This window comes from Cetorhinus maximus, chromosome 15 (assembly GCF_964194155.1).
Source record: "Cetorhinus maximus chromosome 15, sCetMax3.hap1.1, whole genome shotgun sequence".
NCBI classification, from domain to species: Eukaryota; Metazoa; Chordata; class Chondrichthyes; order Lamniformes; family Cetorhinidae; genus Cetorhinus; species Cetorhinus maximus.
Window position 1 is genome coordinate 8789650 of NC_135893.1, and position 14693 is coordinate 8804342.

Here is a 14693-nt window from a genome sequence, read left to right on the forward strand (position 1 = left end):
TAATCGCTCCACCAATGGTGGCCGTGCTTTCAGTAGCCCAGGCCATAAGATCTGGAATTCCACCCCCTAAATCTGTCTGCCTCTGTACATCAGATTCCTCCTTTAAGGCAATCCTTAAAACTTACCTCTTTGACCAAGCTGACCTAATATCTCCTCATATGCTTTGGTGTCATAGTTTGCATTATAACACTCCTGTGAAGAGCCTTGGGACTTTTTATTACACTAAAGAAGTTAAATAAATACAGATTGTTGTTGATTCAATCCTACGTTGTGTAGCACATGCCACAATTCATGACAGATTCTGGTTCAAAATAACCCAGGGCCATTGTCCCTTCTAGGGACAAAGAGCCACTTTAATAGCACCAATCCTAACTCTTAACAACCATCAGCTTGGTCAAGGAGGTGGGTTTTATGGAGTGTCTTTGAGAGGTGGAGAGGTGTAGGGAGGAAATTCCTGAGTTGAAGGGTGGGGCGATTAAAATCAGGGATGCGCAAAAGCCAGAATTAAAGGGGCACAGGTAGGGTGGAGGGGTGTGTTAGGTTTAACAGCTAACATCCGGTCACCAGATTTATAACTCAGCAATAAGATGGAGATTAATTACCAAGAGTGAGATTGGAATGTTCTTTCTGCAGCTCTCTGAATTTTGGGCTTGTTTGGGTGCTGTTGTAAAGCTGACTGCTGGTGTGAGTCAGTTAGTGAGGGTTCACTGTATCCATTGTAAAGATACACTCTGGTGATACTCTCCTTTCCATAGTAGTCGAACAAGAGCATTTCCATCCAGGATCCTTTTATCACAAACTGCCCACCTCTAAGAATGGAATTTGTTAGCTGTTAATCAACCATGCTGTAATGGGAGAGGGTGAAGTCAGGGACTCTTTGCCGCACAGATCCAAAATGCCCCTGTCACAGGGGAAAAACTGGGATCTAAATAATCGTAACAAACGAGATGCAAGGTCAGCGGCCTGAAAATAAACACTGTGCGCTTTTCACGGTGCGATGGCTGCGTCTTCACGGTGCTTTTGATGGGCTGAGGTGTCTGTATATATATATTAGCTGCGAAGGTGGGGAAATAAAGAATGAAAATGAATGTTTTTGCCTCTTTGCAGACCTCCTGAGGGCTCGGCAGGAGGCAGTGGCCGCTGTTCGGAACTCCAGTGCCATGGAGGCTCACATTCCATCTTCGAGTAGCTCATCGAGTCAAAGGAGAAAGCAGGGACTCCCCCAGCACAGAGACGCACACTTCAACGAGAGGTCAGTGTCAACTGGGGTTGCTCATTCAAGACGGAGGTGAGGAGAATTTTTTTCCTCTCCGAGGTTCATGAGTCTTTGGGACTCTCTTCCTCTAAAGGCAGTGGAAGCAGAGACTTTTTGAATATTTTTTAAGGCAGAGGTAGATAGATTCTTGATAAGCAAGGGTGGGGGGAGGAAGGTTATTGGGGGTTGGCGGGAGGTGACAGTCAGATCAGCCATGATCTTATTGAAGGGAGGAGCAGGCCCGAGGGGCCTATTCCTGCTCCTAATTCGTATGCTTGCGTGTAACTCTACCGTCGCCTTGCTGCAATAGGTTCCATTTCATGAATGCAAAAGGATCTGTCCCTTGATTTAATTATTTGAAACTGTGATTTTAAAAAAAAACAATCCACATTGCTTGCTGGGAAAGGCACCATTGGTATTTGGACATGCGGCCATCTTTTTTTTTTTTAGTTTCAGTCTTGCTTAAATTCACAATTATAATTATAGCAATTGTTTATGAGACCTCTATTCCCACATTTACTTTTCTGGTTCCATTTTTCTCTAGCCTTCATTTGCAACAGGTTGTTCTCTGACCATACGCTGAGCGAGTCATACACTGAAATGCTTTAGGCTTTGTCACACCTGACTGAGGTTACATTCTGAAATCACTGAGAAGTTCAGCAAGGTTTGGCACTCTGCAATCTTTGGGGAGACAAAAGCCATTCTGCGCCTCTTTGATTGCCGCAGGAGTGAGGGGAGTAAGGCGGATCGTGCATAAACTGGCATCTAAAATTGATGGAAGAAAGAGTTAAGACATCAACAACTTGCATTTACGCAGCACCGTTAGCGTGTTAAAATGTCAGTAGATCCTGTAAAGGAGAGTAATCAGACAGACAATTTGACACCAAATCAAAGGAGCAGACATTCAGGCCGGTGACCAAAAGCTGGTCAAGGAGGTAGGTCTTTAAGGAGTGCCTCAAAGGAGGAGAGAGAGGTAGAGAGATGGAGAGGTTTAGCGAGGGGATTCCAGAGCTTAAGGGCCTAGACAGCTGAAAGCTGACAGACGGCAGTAAATGACTTGTGAATAAAAGAACCAAAAGGGAACTGTATTGTATTTCCTCAAATTAACAACAGAACTTTGAGTTGCTATCTTGAGATGAAAGGCAGATTGCAACCTCTTGCAATGTGGCACGGCGCAGGTCCTTCTGTGAGGCTCCGTGGGCTCTGAACTTCATAGGTGCCATAACCCAGTAAGAAGGCTTTCTGTAGCACCTTTTCACTCTCTTTTAGTTGGATTATTTGTTTTATTCTCCCTGCTTTCCAATGTGGTCATGGCTAGATGCACCCATCAAATGCCCAGCGCTCACAGTGTACAGACTGCGCCCGGCTGTGATTATTTATGCTGCTCTCTCCTTTGCAAAGGTTCAAGGAAAGTGTGTGTCTTAAAGCCGGGAGGGCTGGGGTTTTCGTAGGAAGCAGTGTCTAATCCCGGCTCATTGCTGTGGCTCTGAGGTGCTCAGCATTCAGACTGTAATCTGTGCCAGTGGTAAACTGATTCATCTGTAACCAGGAAGTAACCTGGGGTTGACGTGACTGTGAGTTGGTGAAGCAGCACATGCTTGGGTTAGCGGCCTGCAACCTGAAGCAGAACTGCTTTTTTTTTTCCCAAGGGAATTAAGCTGTTTAAGTAATGTGCGTCCTCTCTGCTACTTTCCCTGGTTGGTTTTAACTGGTTGTGTTGCAACTGTTCTTATTATATAGGCAACATTTTGATTGAATAACCATCTGTTCAGTGCCTTTTTGGGTGCTCTGATTGTCCCAAAGCACTTCACACCTAGTGAACTGGTTTTAAAAGGTGACCCCCCCCCACCATTGTTTTGTAATAAATACAACAGCCAGTCTGCCCATACCCAAGGTTCCTCAGCCATCGAGGTGAATGACCGAGCGTACTGATTTGATGCTCTTTGAGGGAGGAATGTTGTCTGGGACTCCCTGCTCATTGGTGAATGGTGATACGGGATCTTTTACATCCACCTGCCTCACTGGAACAGGTAGATGGGGCCTTGATACGACATTTTTCCTGTCTCTGGCTCTTCTGCCACTAACTGTCCCAATAGTAATGCGTTGGTGTGTTAGCCTTGATAAGTTCGAGTGGTTTTTTTTTGGGGGTTGGGGAGGCGTTGAATTCTGTGCTGAACATAGAAACAGGAGGAGGTCTTTCAGCCTATTCCACCATTCAGTTCGATCATGACTGAGCCGCAGCTTAACTCCATTTACCCAGCTCGGTCCCATAGCCCTTCATATCCTAACCTAACAAAAATCTATCGATCTCCGTTTTCCAATTTTCAATCGATCCTCCCCCATGGAGACCTTCTTTCAGGTGGGGGAGAGTTCCAGGTTTCCACCAGCCTTTGTATAAAGATGAGGCTGTCACTGCTGGGAATGTCAACCAGTGCCAGGTAAGATGGTTAGACACAGATTTCATTCCACTGATCCACAAAGGAAGGGGGAGAATTTCCGGTGTGACAGGCACAACAAAACTATAAGTCCACTTTTAAAAGGATGGATTTATGATTTTGTTAGCACAGAACACAATCTTCCCCCAGCGCATCCTGACTCCCAACGCCAAAGAATCCTGTCCCCGTGTGACCCTCTCCACCTCCTATCCCAGCCATTCGCCAAGTGCAACCGCAGACATTCAAGGTTGCCGATGAAGTGCAAGAAGTCTTTAAAAAACAAAAAGGCGTCTTTGGCAAGTGCGCCTATTTACATTCTTGACTCGAGGCAACAAAAGAGATTTTATTGATAAATCTGGAATTTTCCATCGTCTGGGATACACAAGGTCAGAGAAAGCCACTGCCTTTGAAGTGATGGGGAAGAGAATCGACAGCAAAAATAAAAAAAAAGAAACCAAACATGAAATGAGCCAATTGTGAATGGCATCACTTTCTGGTCTCTGTGCTTCCAAAAAAAATTGTTGACTCAGTCCAACACTGTGTGGACCTGCCGTCAGGAAGCAGCTTGCTCCACACATTATGGACAATATTAGGTGAAGTGTGATGAATTATAGCTCTCCTTGTGTGTTGCGGTGTTTAAAAGCTGTCAGGAATAGGTATGTAATAAAATAGACGAATGGCTCCCACTAAACAAATGTGAAAGCAGAGACTATCAAATTAACCACTAAATGCAATACCTTTCCATCAGATTACAGAATGAAATCGGATTAAAGATTTACAACTATGATGCAGATTTAATAAATCAAATACTTTGTGGATGTGTATGGAGCTTTTATTATTGATTTTATTTTCTGCTTATTCCAAACTAAGTTATTTTGGTTTTAGCCTCATTTATTATCTGTATTGTACTTTCAAAGCCATTTCTTCGTATATATCGAATATTTTTAAAAAAAACTTTTATTAATAAAAATTAATACATGATCTGCATTTGAAGAACACAATCCTAGTAACTCAAAGGGCCAGGGAGCGGTTTTGTATCTGAGCACTGGAGGTAAGAATGTGAAGCGCAGGGTTATATTATGGGATAGGTGTGTACAGAGGCCAAAAATGTGCAGGAAGCTGTGTTAAGCTACACTTGTGATGCTGCAGTTAATTAAGAGAAGCATTACAGGAGACTTCTTATACAAAAAAAAGTGTATTGTTCATTTATCAGTGAATATCATTGATCTTTCTAACAAGGGCCCAGAATAGGTTACTGCTGTGATTTTTCTGACTCGGGGCATTATAAACCCATACTTTTAGATTGTGTTTTTCACAAGAAACACACCAGAAACCAGATTGGGAGTGTCTGTGGACCAACCAGGCATTCCCTTAAAATTCCTGCTGTGTCCCCCCCAGGGAGTGCACTGTAGGGAACTATCTGGGTTGCGAACAGCGGCGTGGTTTCTGTGTTTGGAAAAAAAAAAAGAAATAATTGCCCACAGAGGAATTCCTGGTATTAGTTACAGCAGCAAAATAACCCTCAGCATTACAGGAACAATACATCAGCACCATCGACCCAGTCAAGCCCGGTCCTCAAATAATTATAACCACCCTTGCACCTAAATCGGTTGTCAAGGCCTGAACATTAACGTTTACATTTGTTTTCTGTTATTTAAGAGGGTCTTGCCCATTGAACAATATTGGTTAATACATATAACATGCCAGGCTGCTCTATCCTGCCTCGTCTCTGTCCTCCTCTTCCAAAAACATATTGGGTTTGATTGGATCTGATCTTTTGCCATCTTTTTATTGCTTGGTAATTATGTCTCAACTATTTATGTCTACTCGGTGGTTCGTTCTCTGTTTCTTGGTTTTCCAAGGTAAGAGAAGTCCATCAGTAAGGGAAGAACACTTTTCCACCAAATGTTAACCTCTGGATCCCCTTTACTCTGCCCCTATTTCACCCTTGAAACGGAGCTTTCAAATAAACTCACTTTCCTTGATGTACAAGTTGAGAAATCTGCCAGGGGATTCTCTGCCATGGTCTACCACAAGCCTACCTTCACTGGTCAATATACGCATTGGGATTCGTACAGTTCCACGCGCTATAGGATTGGCCTCATTGGCAACCTTGTAAATAGGGCCCGAGCCATTTGCTCACCACGCAAGCCTGATGCTGAAATAGGGCATGTCAAATACACCATGCAGGATAATGGCTACCCTGATCAGATCATTTCGCAAACTCATGGACAGGCCTAAGGCCACCACTTTTAGCCGTGAAAAGTGCCCAGTCTACCTCAGACCACCCTGGACGGGCAAGGTATCTCAAAAATTTGAGTAACAAGTGAAGCTAGCCGTTTCACGCTGCTACTATGCAGTAGCAACCTGAGTGGTATTCACCACTAACAGGATGCTGCCGTCAAGCCAAAAAGATGTTCTGCCTGCCTCACGCATGAGTAATGTGGTATATGAATTTCTGTGTCAGTGTGATGCTAGGTATATGTAGGCCGTATGTCCCAAAGATTAGCGGATCTTATCAAAGAGCATGTCCCTTCCACTGTTTGCAATGGGCAAGGCACAGACCCAACCAGATCCTGCTTGCTCAAAACTCAAAACACAGTGTCCAACATTAGATGTGATTCTGCGATTGGACAACATTTGCTAAATAATCCTCAATGTGCTAAGAATTACGCTGGCAACCAACTTAAGACTGTCAGTTGGGTTCACAGTGTGGCACATTTGCATGTACTGGAAACTACATATATTAATACACGGGACCCTGTCCTTTACAGACAGAAAGAACATGTGCACACATTGTGCCTGTTTCAGCTAAAGAAATTTAAGTGATAGCCATTCGCTGGTTCATTCCTCAGGGCAATGCCTTGACCAATCAGAGTCGAGCTGCCTGGTTTAAATTTCAAACAATGCCTGGCAGTTAACTGTCAGTCACCATCAGCTGGTGCAATCCCCATGGCAATGCCTCTATCAATCAGAGTTCACTTGCCAACCAATCAGCACTCTCTTCTCATACAGTAGAAAGTTGTTGCTTCCCCTGACATTGGTATTCTTGTGATTGTCCTGATGAGTACAAGATGTCTTTTTTCAGCAATACCCAACCATTTTACTTAACCATGACACTTCTGAAATGTTCCCCCTGTTTTGCCAATATAACATTGCCACCTTTCACACAAGTCACCCTTCTGTTTTGTTTGAATAATATTGTCAAACAGCTCTTGCGCTGTGGGACTGTGCCCTTGAAGAATTGGGTTTAAGATTGTAGACCTCAGTTTCTCATTTGGAACCTTTAGAGAGAGGGGGGGAAGCACTCACTCCGTTAGTTTTGGTTTAGCCATGGCTCAGTTGGTAGCGCTCTGGCCTTGGAGTCCAGAGGCTATGGGGTCGTGTCTCACTGCAGAGACTTGGGCACGCGATTATACTGCACTGTCAGCGGTGTCGTCTTCCTGTTCAGACGTTAAACTGAGGCCCCTTTTGGCATCTTGGGTGCAAGTGAAAGATTCCATGGCCCTTTCGGAGAAAGAGGAAGGAAGCTCTCACCAGTGCTCTTTCTACAGCATTCCTAAATTAGATAACTGTTACATTACTGTTTGTGGGATCTTGCTGTGCACATATCAGCTGCTGTGTTTCCCGCATTACAACATTGACCACATTTCAAAAGTGCTTCACTGGCTGTGAGAATGTCCTGAAAAGCATTTTATAAATACCACCTGTCAGTTTTTCTTTCCCTCTCTTCATTCTTATCTGTCCGCCCTCTCGTCTTGCTCTTCTCTCTCTCTCTCTCTCTTTCTCTCTCTCATTCACTTATTCACTCACTCATCTGCTAACCTGGATAAGTAGGTAGTGATGCGTAAGGGGAATCTCTTGGGCTGGGTGAATAATACCTTAACCCAAAGAATGGATGGATGGGAGGAGCAGAGTAGCCATGAAGGGTCTGTCTTTCTTTTGGACCTGGATGTCAGAGGTGGAATAATGCGCCAGCCTGCTTTTCTGTCTCGTTCCCCCTGTCTCCATGCAGTTCAAAGATGCTAAAGAATACAAGAAATAGGAACAGGAGTCGGCCATTCGGCCCCTCGAGCCTGCTCTGCCATTGGCTGATCTTCTTATGTTTCGATTTCCACATTCCCATCTAACCCCGACAACCTTTGTCTCCCTTGCCTAACAAGAATCTATCTGCCTCTGCCTTAAAAAATATTCAATGACCCCGCCTCCACTGCCTTCTGAGGCAGAGAGTTCCAAAGTTGCACAACCCTCTGAGAGAAAAAAAAATTCTCCACATCTCTGTCCTAAAAGGGCAACCCCTAATTTTAAAACAGTGGCCCCTAGTTCTGGACTCACCCACAAGAGGAAACATCCTTTCCACGTCCACCTTGTCAAGGCCGTTCAGGATCTTGTTTACTTCAAACAAAGCACCCCCTCACTCTTCTAAACTCGAGCTTTTCACTTTAATTGTCAGTTAACTCACGTTAATTGTTCAATCAAAAGTCAGGAACCCTCACATCCACACCTTTCACAACAAAACACTCGGGTACAAAACCCCATTCAACCTGATGGTCTGAAATGATCTTCAACAATGTCTGGGCTCTCTCACTGCGAGAGTTCACATTCAGAATGCTAAAATGATCCATTATTGTGCAATGCTTCAGAGTGCTCCCCAGATGGTTTCCAGCCTCTGTGTATAGTTTCTTACGACATCTTTCCCCCACCCCCACAACCTTTATTTAGGTACAAACAATTGAGCAGTTTCAATTTGTCACCTTTTGAGAAGAGGTTGTACAGAGGTGTTACAGATTATTATTTTGAAGCAAGCTGAGAATCTCGACCAAAGTACCTACATTTGCATCACTGAACAGTAAATGTAAAAGCAGATGTGTTAGACGGACTTCACTCAGTGGGATCAATGTTTCGAATGGTCTGTGAAACAAAGCATTCGGGGAAAAACGTTGAGAGTCATTTAAAATGAATGTCAGGTGCTAAAGTAAGAGTGTTAGGATACTAAAGCAACAAGCATTAATAGGAGAATTAGGCTACTAGAGGAATGAATGTTAATAAGAGAGAGTACTAGAGGGAGGAGCCTCAATAGGCAGAATGACCTTTGTTCAACCTTGGAAGTCAGCGTGTTCTGTGATTTTTGTACCAAGTGTTGGCGTCCTATGAGGCATTGTGCTCGAGACTACTGGGAAACCAAGGTGGCCATGTTGGAAGGTGACTGGCAAGGGGAGAGGGTTAAGTTGGTAAAACTAACAACAAATCTGACGGGACCCTGCCCTATGATTACAGCTAATTACAATCGAATGTAAGCCGCCTTCTTGCTGTTACCGTGCCGGTTTAATTGAGTGTTATTCATCTGCAGGCTGTCCACGGTGGCAGAAGCAATTGGCAGGCTGCAATTCCTTGGGCCCTGCGGCCTGCCAGGGACCTGGCTAATTGTGAGCCCTGGGAGATTAGGGCAGGTGATTACACAGTTCAGAGTGTAATTACATAAGCAATGCTTGGCTGCTGCCCCAGCTCAGAGGCTAAGGTCACAAGCTGTGTTACCTGAGATTAATCTCAGCTGCCAGCGAGTGCAAGGTACTCGCAGAGCACTTATGTGATTAGCATTAACATTCAGTAGCACCAAATCGATTAGTAGCTTCTCTCAGACAGTCCGTGCCGCACAATTAGTTTAGAGGTGCAATAGGAGCATCTTTATTACAGTGCTATCATTTTCATCTTGTCAGATTTTAACACCCTCAATATTAACAACTGACAATCAAGAGCCTCAAATCAAAATAGATTTTTAAGAACAGATAGACAACAGGAGATAGCAGACGCCTGGTGCTGCAATATTCTCATTTGACCATTAAGCTTTCTTAAATGCTGAAAAGCGAGACATGTTGCCAAAGCTTTTCATCTTGCACTCATCAGGACAAATGCGAGAATGCCAAATTTCAAACAATCACAGCAGCTTATACTGCAAGAGAAAAGGATGTTGAATGGTTGGCAAATCAACTCTGATTGGCCAAGGTATTGCCGTGGAGAAAGCAACTGGGAACTACTGGCTCCCCATGCTTAAGTTCTAAAAAGGCACAAGGCTTGAACGTATTCCTTTTGTTTGCAGAGAACGGGTCCCTGCGTATGAATGTGTGTCGCTCCTAGGAAGTGTAAATGAGCCATGTTACAAGCTTGACTGACTGTTAAATTGGTTGTTAGTGTAGCTATTAGCACACTCTAGACAGATTACATTTTCTGGAAAAGTTAAAATCTACCTACCACATTTTATTTTTCTGCACCAAATATTTTCAAGAGTTTAGTATTCTGTGGTGTCGGTGTGTGTTTTGACTGCGTAGTAGTCGTGGGAAAATACCCTGGCTCACTCCCATGGTCCCGAAGTAGGAGTTAAGATGCAGACGGTCATGATCTAATGGCGTAGCAAACAGGCTGGAGGGACTGAATGGCCTCCTCCTGTTCATATGCACTGGGATCAGCCAGTGCGTGTCTGAGGGTTGAGGCAATTTGTTTTGCCAGGTTGAAGGGAAATGAGGTGGGACCCCTTGCATCATCGGCTGACCTTCCTGCTGCTTGGTGATTTTGTTCTTTGCTGGTATCTCCTCTCCAGAGAAGGGGTTCTGATGTTGCGGAGGGGCTTGTGGGAGAGTAGCGGTAGTGGTAGAGGAGGTTACCTGGCATTTTCCCAAGCCTAGATGGAACCTGAGCAATATGTGATCGGCCTTTTGACAACATAGAATCGTAGAGTGGTTAGGGCACAGAAGGAGACCATTTGGCAGGTCATACCAGGGCCAGCTGTCCAGAGGAGCAACTCCACTCCTTTGCCTTTATCCCATAGCCCTGCAAATATCTTCTCTTCAGATCGTTACCCAATTCTCTTTTGGAAGCCACAATTGAATCTGCCTCCGCCACACTCTCAGGCTGCGCATTCCAGATCCTAACCACTCACTGCGTAAGGGAAAAAAAACCATGCAAAACGTGTTTCATATTTGTTGAGGGGAGGGTGTCACTCTGCGAATAAGAAGGCCACACCTCCTTCCAGCCTTCAGTAAACACTGCATTCTGAACAATCATTTTTTAAAAAAATACGTTCCAATCCAGATTCTTTTGATGTGAGCTGGGTTAAACCTGGCTTTGTAAAATTGTCAAGAATGTCAGGATATGTTGGCTTAATGACAATAAAAACGTAACCTTCATGAAAATCAAAATGAATGCCAAGAACAGAATAATGGTGCTCATCTGAGGAATAGGAGGAAGCCTGTCTGCTACTCCATTCAGTTAGGCCAAAGACTGATTGGTCGCTCAGCCCCATTTACCTGTCTTGGCTCCATAGCCCTTGATAACCTTATCCAATAAAAATCAACCTGCCTCAGTCTTCAAAATTTTAATTGACCAGCATTCGCAGACTTCTGAGGGAGAGCGACTGCAAAAAAAAAAAGGATATTTATTGTTGCAATGTTATAATTCGAGCATCATTTAAAATCAGTCTACTGATTTTTTTTTTATGTTTTAAATTTTAAAGAATTGAGTTTGTGATCTGTTGTATGTGTTGACTGGGGGCTGCCTGTGGTGATGCATAAAATTATACAGCACAGAAGGAGACCATTTGGCCCATTGTGCTTGTGCTAGGTCTTATCTCATAAACTTCACTCTTTTTGCCCTGCAGATTTCCCCCTTCCAAGTATTGACCCAATTTCCTTTTTGTAAGTGACGATCGAATCTCCCTCCACCAGCCTCTCCGACGTTGAATCCCTGATCACCAGAATTCCAGTGTTTTTAAAAAAAAAAATCTCTTCTGGTTTTTTTGCCAGTTACCTTAAATCTCTGTCACCTCTGGTCACTGACCCTCCTACCAGTGGTAACAGTTCTTCCTGATTAAACCCCTTGTAATGTTGAACACCTCTATTTAAATCTCCCATTAACCTTCTCTGCTCTATGGAGAATAATCCCAGCATCTCGACATAATGCAAGCTGGAGGGCAGAACATGCCAGGTAAAGTTGACTTGTTGAACACTGTGCTCTGTGCACCTTTTCAACATTGAACCTATTGGAAACACCCCCTGCATTTTAAATGGGGTATTTTAACAGCACATGTTCTTTCTGATTTAATGAAATAACAGAAAGCGGTGAATGAGAGATGGTTATCTCTGATTCGGAGGCGCGCTGTTTTTAATTCCCCTTTCCTGCAACGATCATCCCGTTAAGCAAAACCAAGCATAAATAACATTTGAGTGTAAATAACACGCAACTTCTGAGGCCTGGCCAAATGTTGTTGATTTTCTTCACTTTATTCCCACTCTCTTGCGTTAAAACAACACAGACAAAAGGTCAATGATTAAGCAGCACGATTTTCACCATCTGATCGGTAGATGGATCAGCAGTGAATCAAACTGCACCTTTTATTTTTCTATCAGATCTCCTTCCATAAAGGTGAATTGTCCTAAATTTGGTGTAAGCAGCATTATTGTGTCCTTCCACTAACCCCTTCACTTAAGACTGCACAACGTTCTTCACAAATCTACTACCTCTCCTTCTGCTTACACGTTACAACCATCCCCTAGTTCTCCTTTGTATCGAGACGACCCTTTACCATTCCCCTCCTCCCAAATTTCTTTTGCGTCGAGTTGCTTCTAAAGCTGGAGAATTACTAGAATTCCCTTCAAGTCAGCCGTTTCCGACATTTAACAGTCTTTAGTCGTCATCTATACGGAGACACAATGCTCTTGAAAGCAGTGTGCTTCCCTTTCTGTGTTCTCTCCAATCTGAAGCCATAACTGCTGTTGGGCTGGTCCTTTTATAATTTGATGGGATGTGGTCATTACTGGCAAGGCCGGCATTTTGTTGCCCTTCCCTAATTGCCCTTGAAATGAGTGGCTTGCTAGGCCATTTCTGAGGGCAGTTAAAAGTCAACCATGTGGCTGTGGGTCTGGAGTCACATGTAGGCCAGGCTGGGTAAGGACAGCAGATTTCCTTCCCTAAAGGGCGTTAGTGAACCAGATGGGTTTTGACAACAATCAATGATAGTTTCCTGGTCACTGTGACTGAGACTAGCTTTACATCCCAAATTTATTAATTGAATTTAAATTTTACTAACTACCATGGTAGGATTTGAACCCATGTCCCAGGTCATTCACCTGGGTCACTGGACCAGTGACATTACCAGTATGCCACTGTCTCCCCCTAATTGTTGCTATATCTGAAATCTCCTAAAATAGGAGCATAGGAGGGAACAGGAGGAGGCCATTCAGCCTCTCGGGCCTGTTCCATGCCATTTAATCAGATAAAGGCTGGTTTTGTATCTTAACTCCATCTACCTTGCTTGGCTCAGTCACCCTTACTGCCCCTTCCCTAACAAAAGCAATCAATCTCACTTTTGAAACTTTCGATTAATACCCCCTCCCCCACCACCCAAAACCAGCCTTGACAACTTTGTGTGGGGGAGAGAGTTCCAGAGCCCTTCTACCCTCTGGATGAAAAACTGCTTCCTGACATCACCCCTGATCGGCTTAGCTCGAGCTTTGAGGTTACGCTGTCTTGTTCTGAATACTTCAACAGGAGGAAATAGTTTCTCTTGATCTATCCCATCTGGAAACTCCCTCCCAGTTATTTGAAATGCCATTGATGTGATACTTCTGTTGAGAAGTGAAGAGGTTCCTCGGTGTACACCAGAGCTCCAGCACTTCCATGGTAATTTTCTGGAAGATTCTGAAAAGTACATTGTCTGAGACATTGACTGTGGAACATGTTCCATCTGTTCTCACTTTCAATAAATGGATAAACTACCAGATTGTACGTGAATCTATGGCCTACTGGGAAAGAGTGAGGAACTGGAATTAATTGGATAGCTCTTTCAAAGAGCCGGCACATACGTGATGGGCCGAATGGCCTCCTATGCTGTATGATTCTAAGAAGCCGATTCCAGCGCATATTGATTTTTAGGTTTTGTTTTTAAAACCAGGACTTATGTTAGCACCAAAATCCAGGCTGACACTTCAGTGCGGTACTGAGGGTGTGCTACAATGTCGGAGGTGGTGTCTTTTGGATGAGGCATTTAAACCAAGGTCCCATTTGCCCCCTCGGTTGGACCTAAAAGATCCCACGGCACCGCTGCGAGGTAGAGCAGGGAGTTCTCCCCGGTGTCCTGGCCAATCTTCATCCCTCAATCAACATCACAAAAAACGGATGATCCGGTCATTGTCACATTGCTATTTGTGGGAGCTTGCTGTGCATAAATTGGCTGCTGGGTTTCCTACATCACCACAGTGACTGCATTTCAAAAAGACTTCATTTGCTGTGAAGTGTTTTGGGACATGCTGAGGTTGTGAAAGGCGCTATATAAATGCAAGTCCATTTTTTTTTTTAAACTCTGGAATTACAACTCAAAATAAGATTTTCAGCCTCTCCACTTCACGTTCCAGCACCGAGCTACCTATATACCCACCCTGGATAGCTGTTTGAAAACAGAATTACCTGGAAAAACTCAGCAAGTCTGGCAGCATCGGCGGAGAAGAAATCAGTCAACGTTTCGAGCCCTCATGGCCCTTCGGCCATGAGGGCTCGAAACGTTGACTAATTTCTTCTCCGCCGATGCTGCCAGACTTGCTGAGTTTTTCCAGGTAATTCTGTTTTTATTTTGTTTTGGATTTCCAGCATCCGCAGTAGCTTTTAGCTTTTTGTTTTTATCTGGATAGCTGTTTAACTGAAGGAATCTGCTCTGATCCAATTCCCTGCAGTTCCTCTATCTCCGTTAACAGAAAAGAGAATCGAAAATCCATTCTGCACAGCCCTAAGCACCAGGGACTCTTATTTCCACAGTGCATTGTCATCTGCCAATCTTTGCTACAAAGGTGGTCTCTTTGCACTTTGACTGCCGATCCTTGCTGGGTGTTGGGTTGACACTAGCAAGCACATTTTCCACTCGATAGCTAACTAACCACACAGAATAACTGTCTCTCCAGTTGTGGCATATTGTGAGCTATAAAAGTGATGAGAAGGCAGCAGCTGTGCATGTTGAGAAT

At 44.0% G+C, this 14693-nt stretch overlaps 1 protein-coding gene across 9 annotated transcripts in view; it reads left to right on the plus strand.

Annotated features, from left to right (window-relative positions):
- samd11 (sterile alpha motif domain containing 11) overlaps positions 1–14693 on the plus strand; it is a 235482-nt gene that overhangs the window by 176659 nt on the left and 44130 nt on the right. For all 9 annotated transcript variants that reach the window (XM_078557849.1, XM_078557851.1, XM_078557850.1 and 6 more), the window contains one exon: positions 1108–1252. In XM_078557849.1, coding sequence (XP_078413975.1) covers positions 1108–1252 — 145 coding nt within the window. The remainder of the gene's footprint in view (positions 1–1107; positions 1253–14693) is intronic.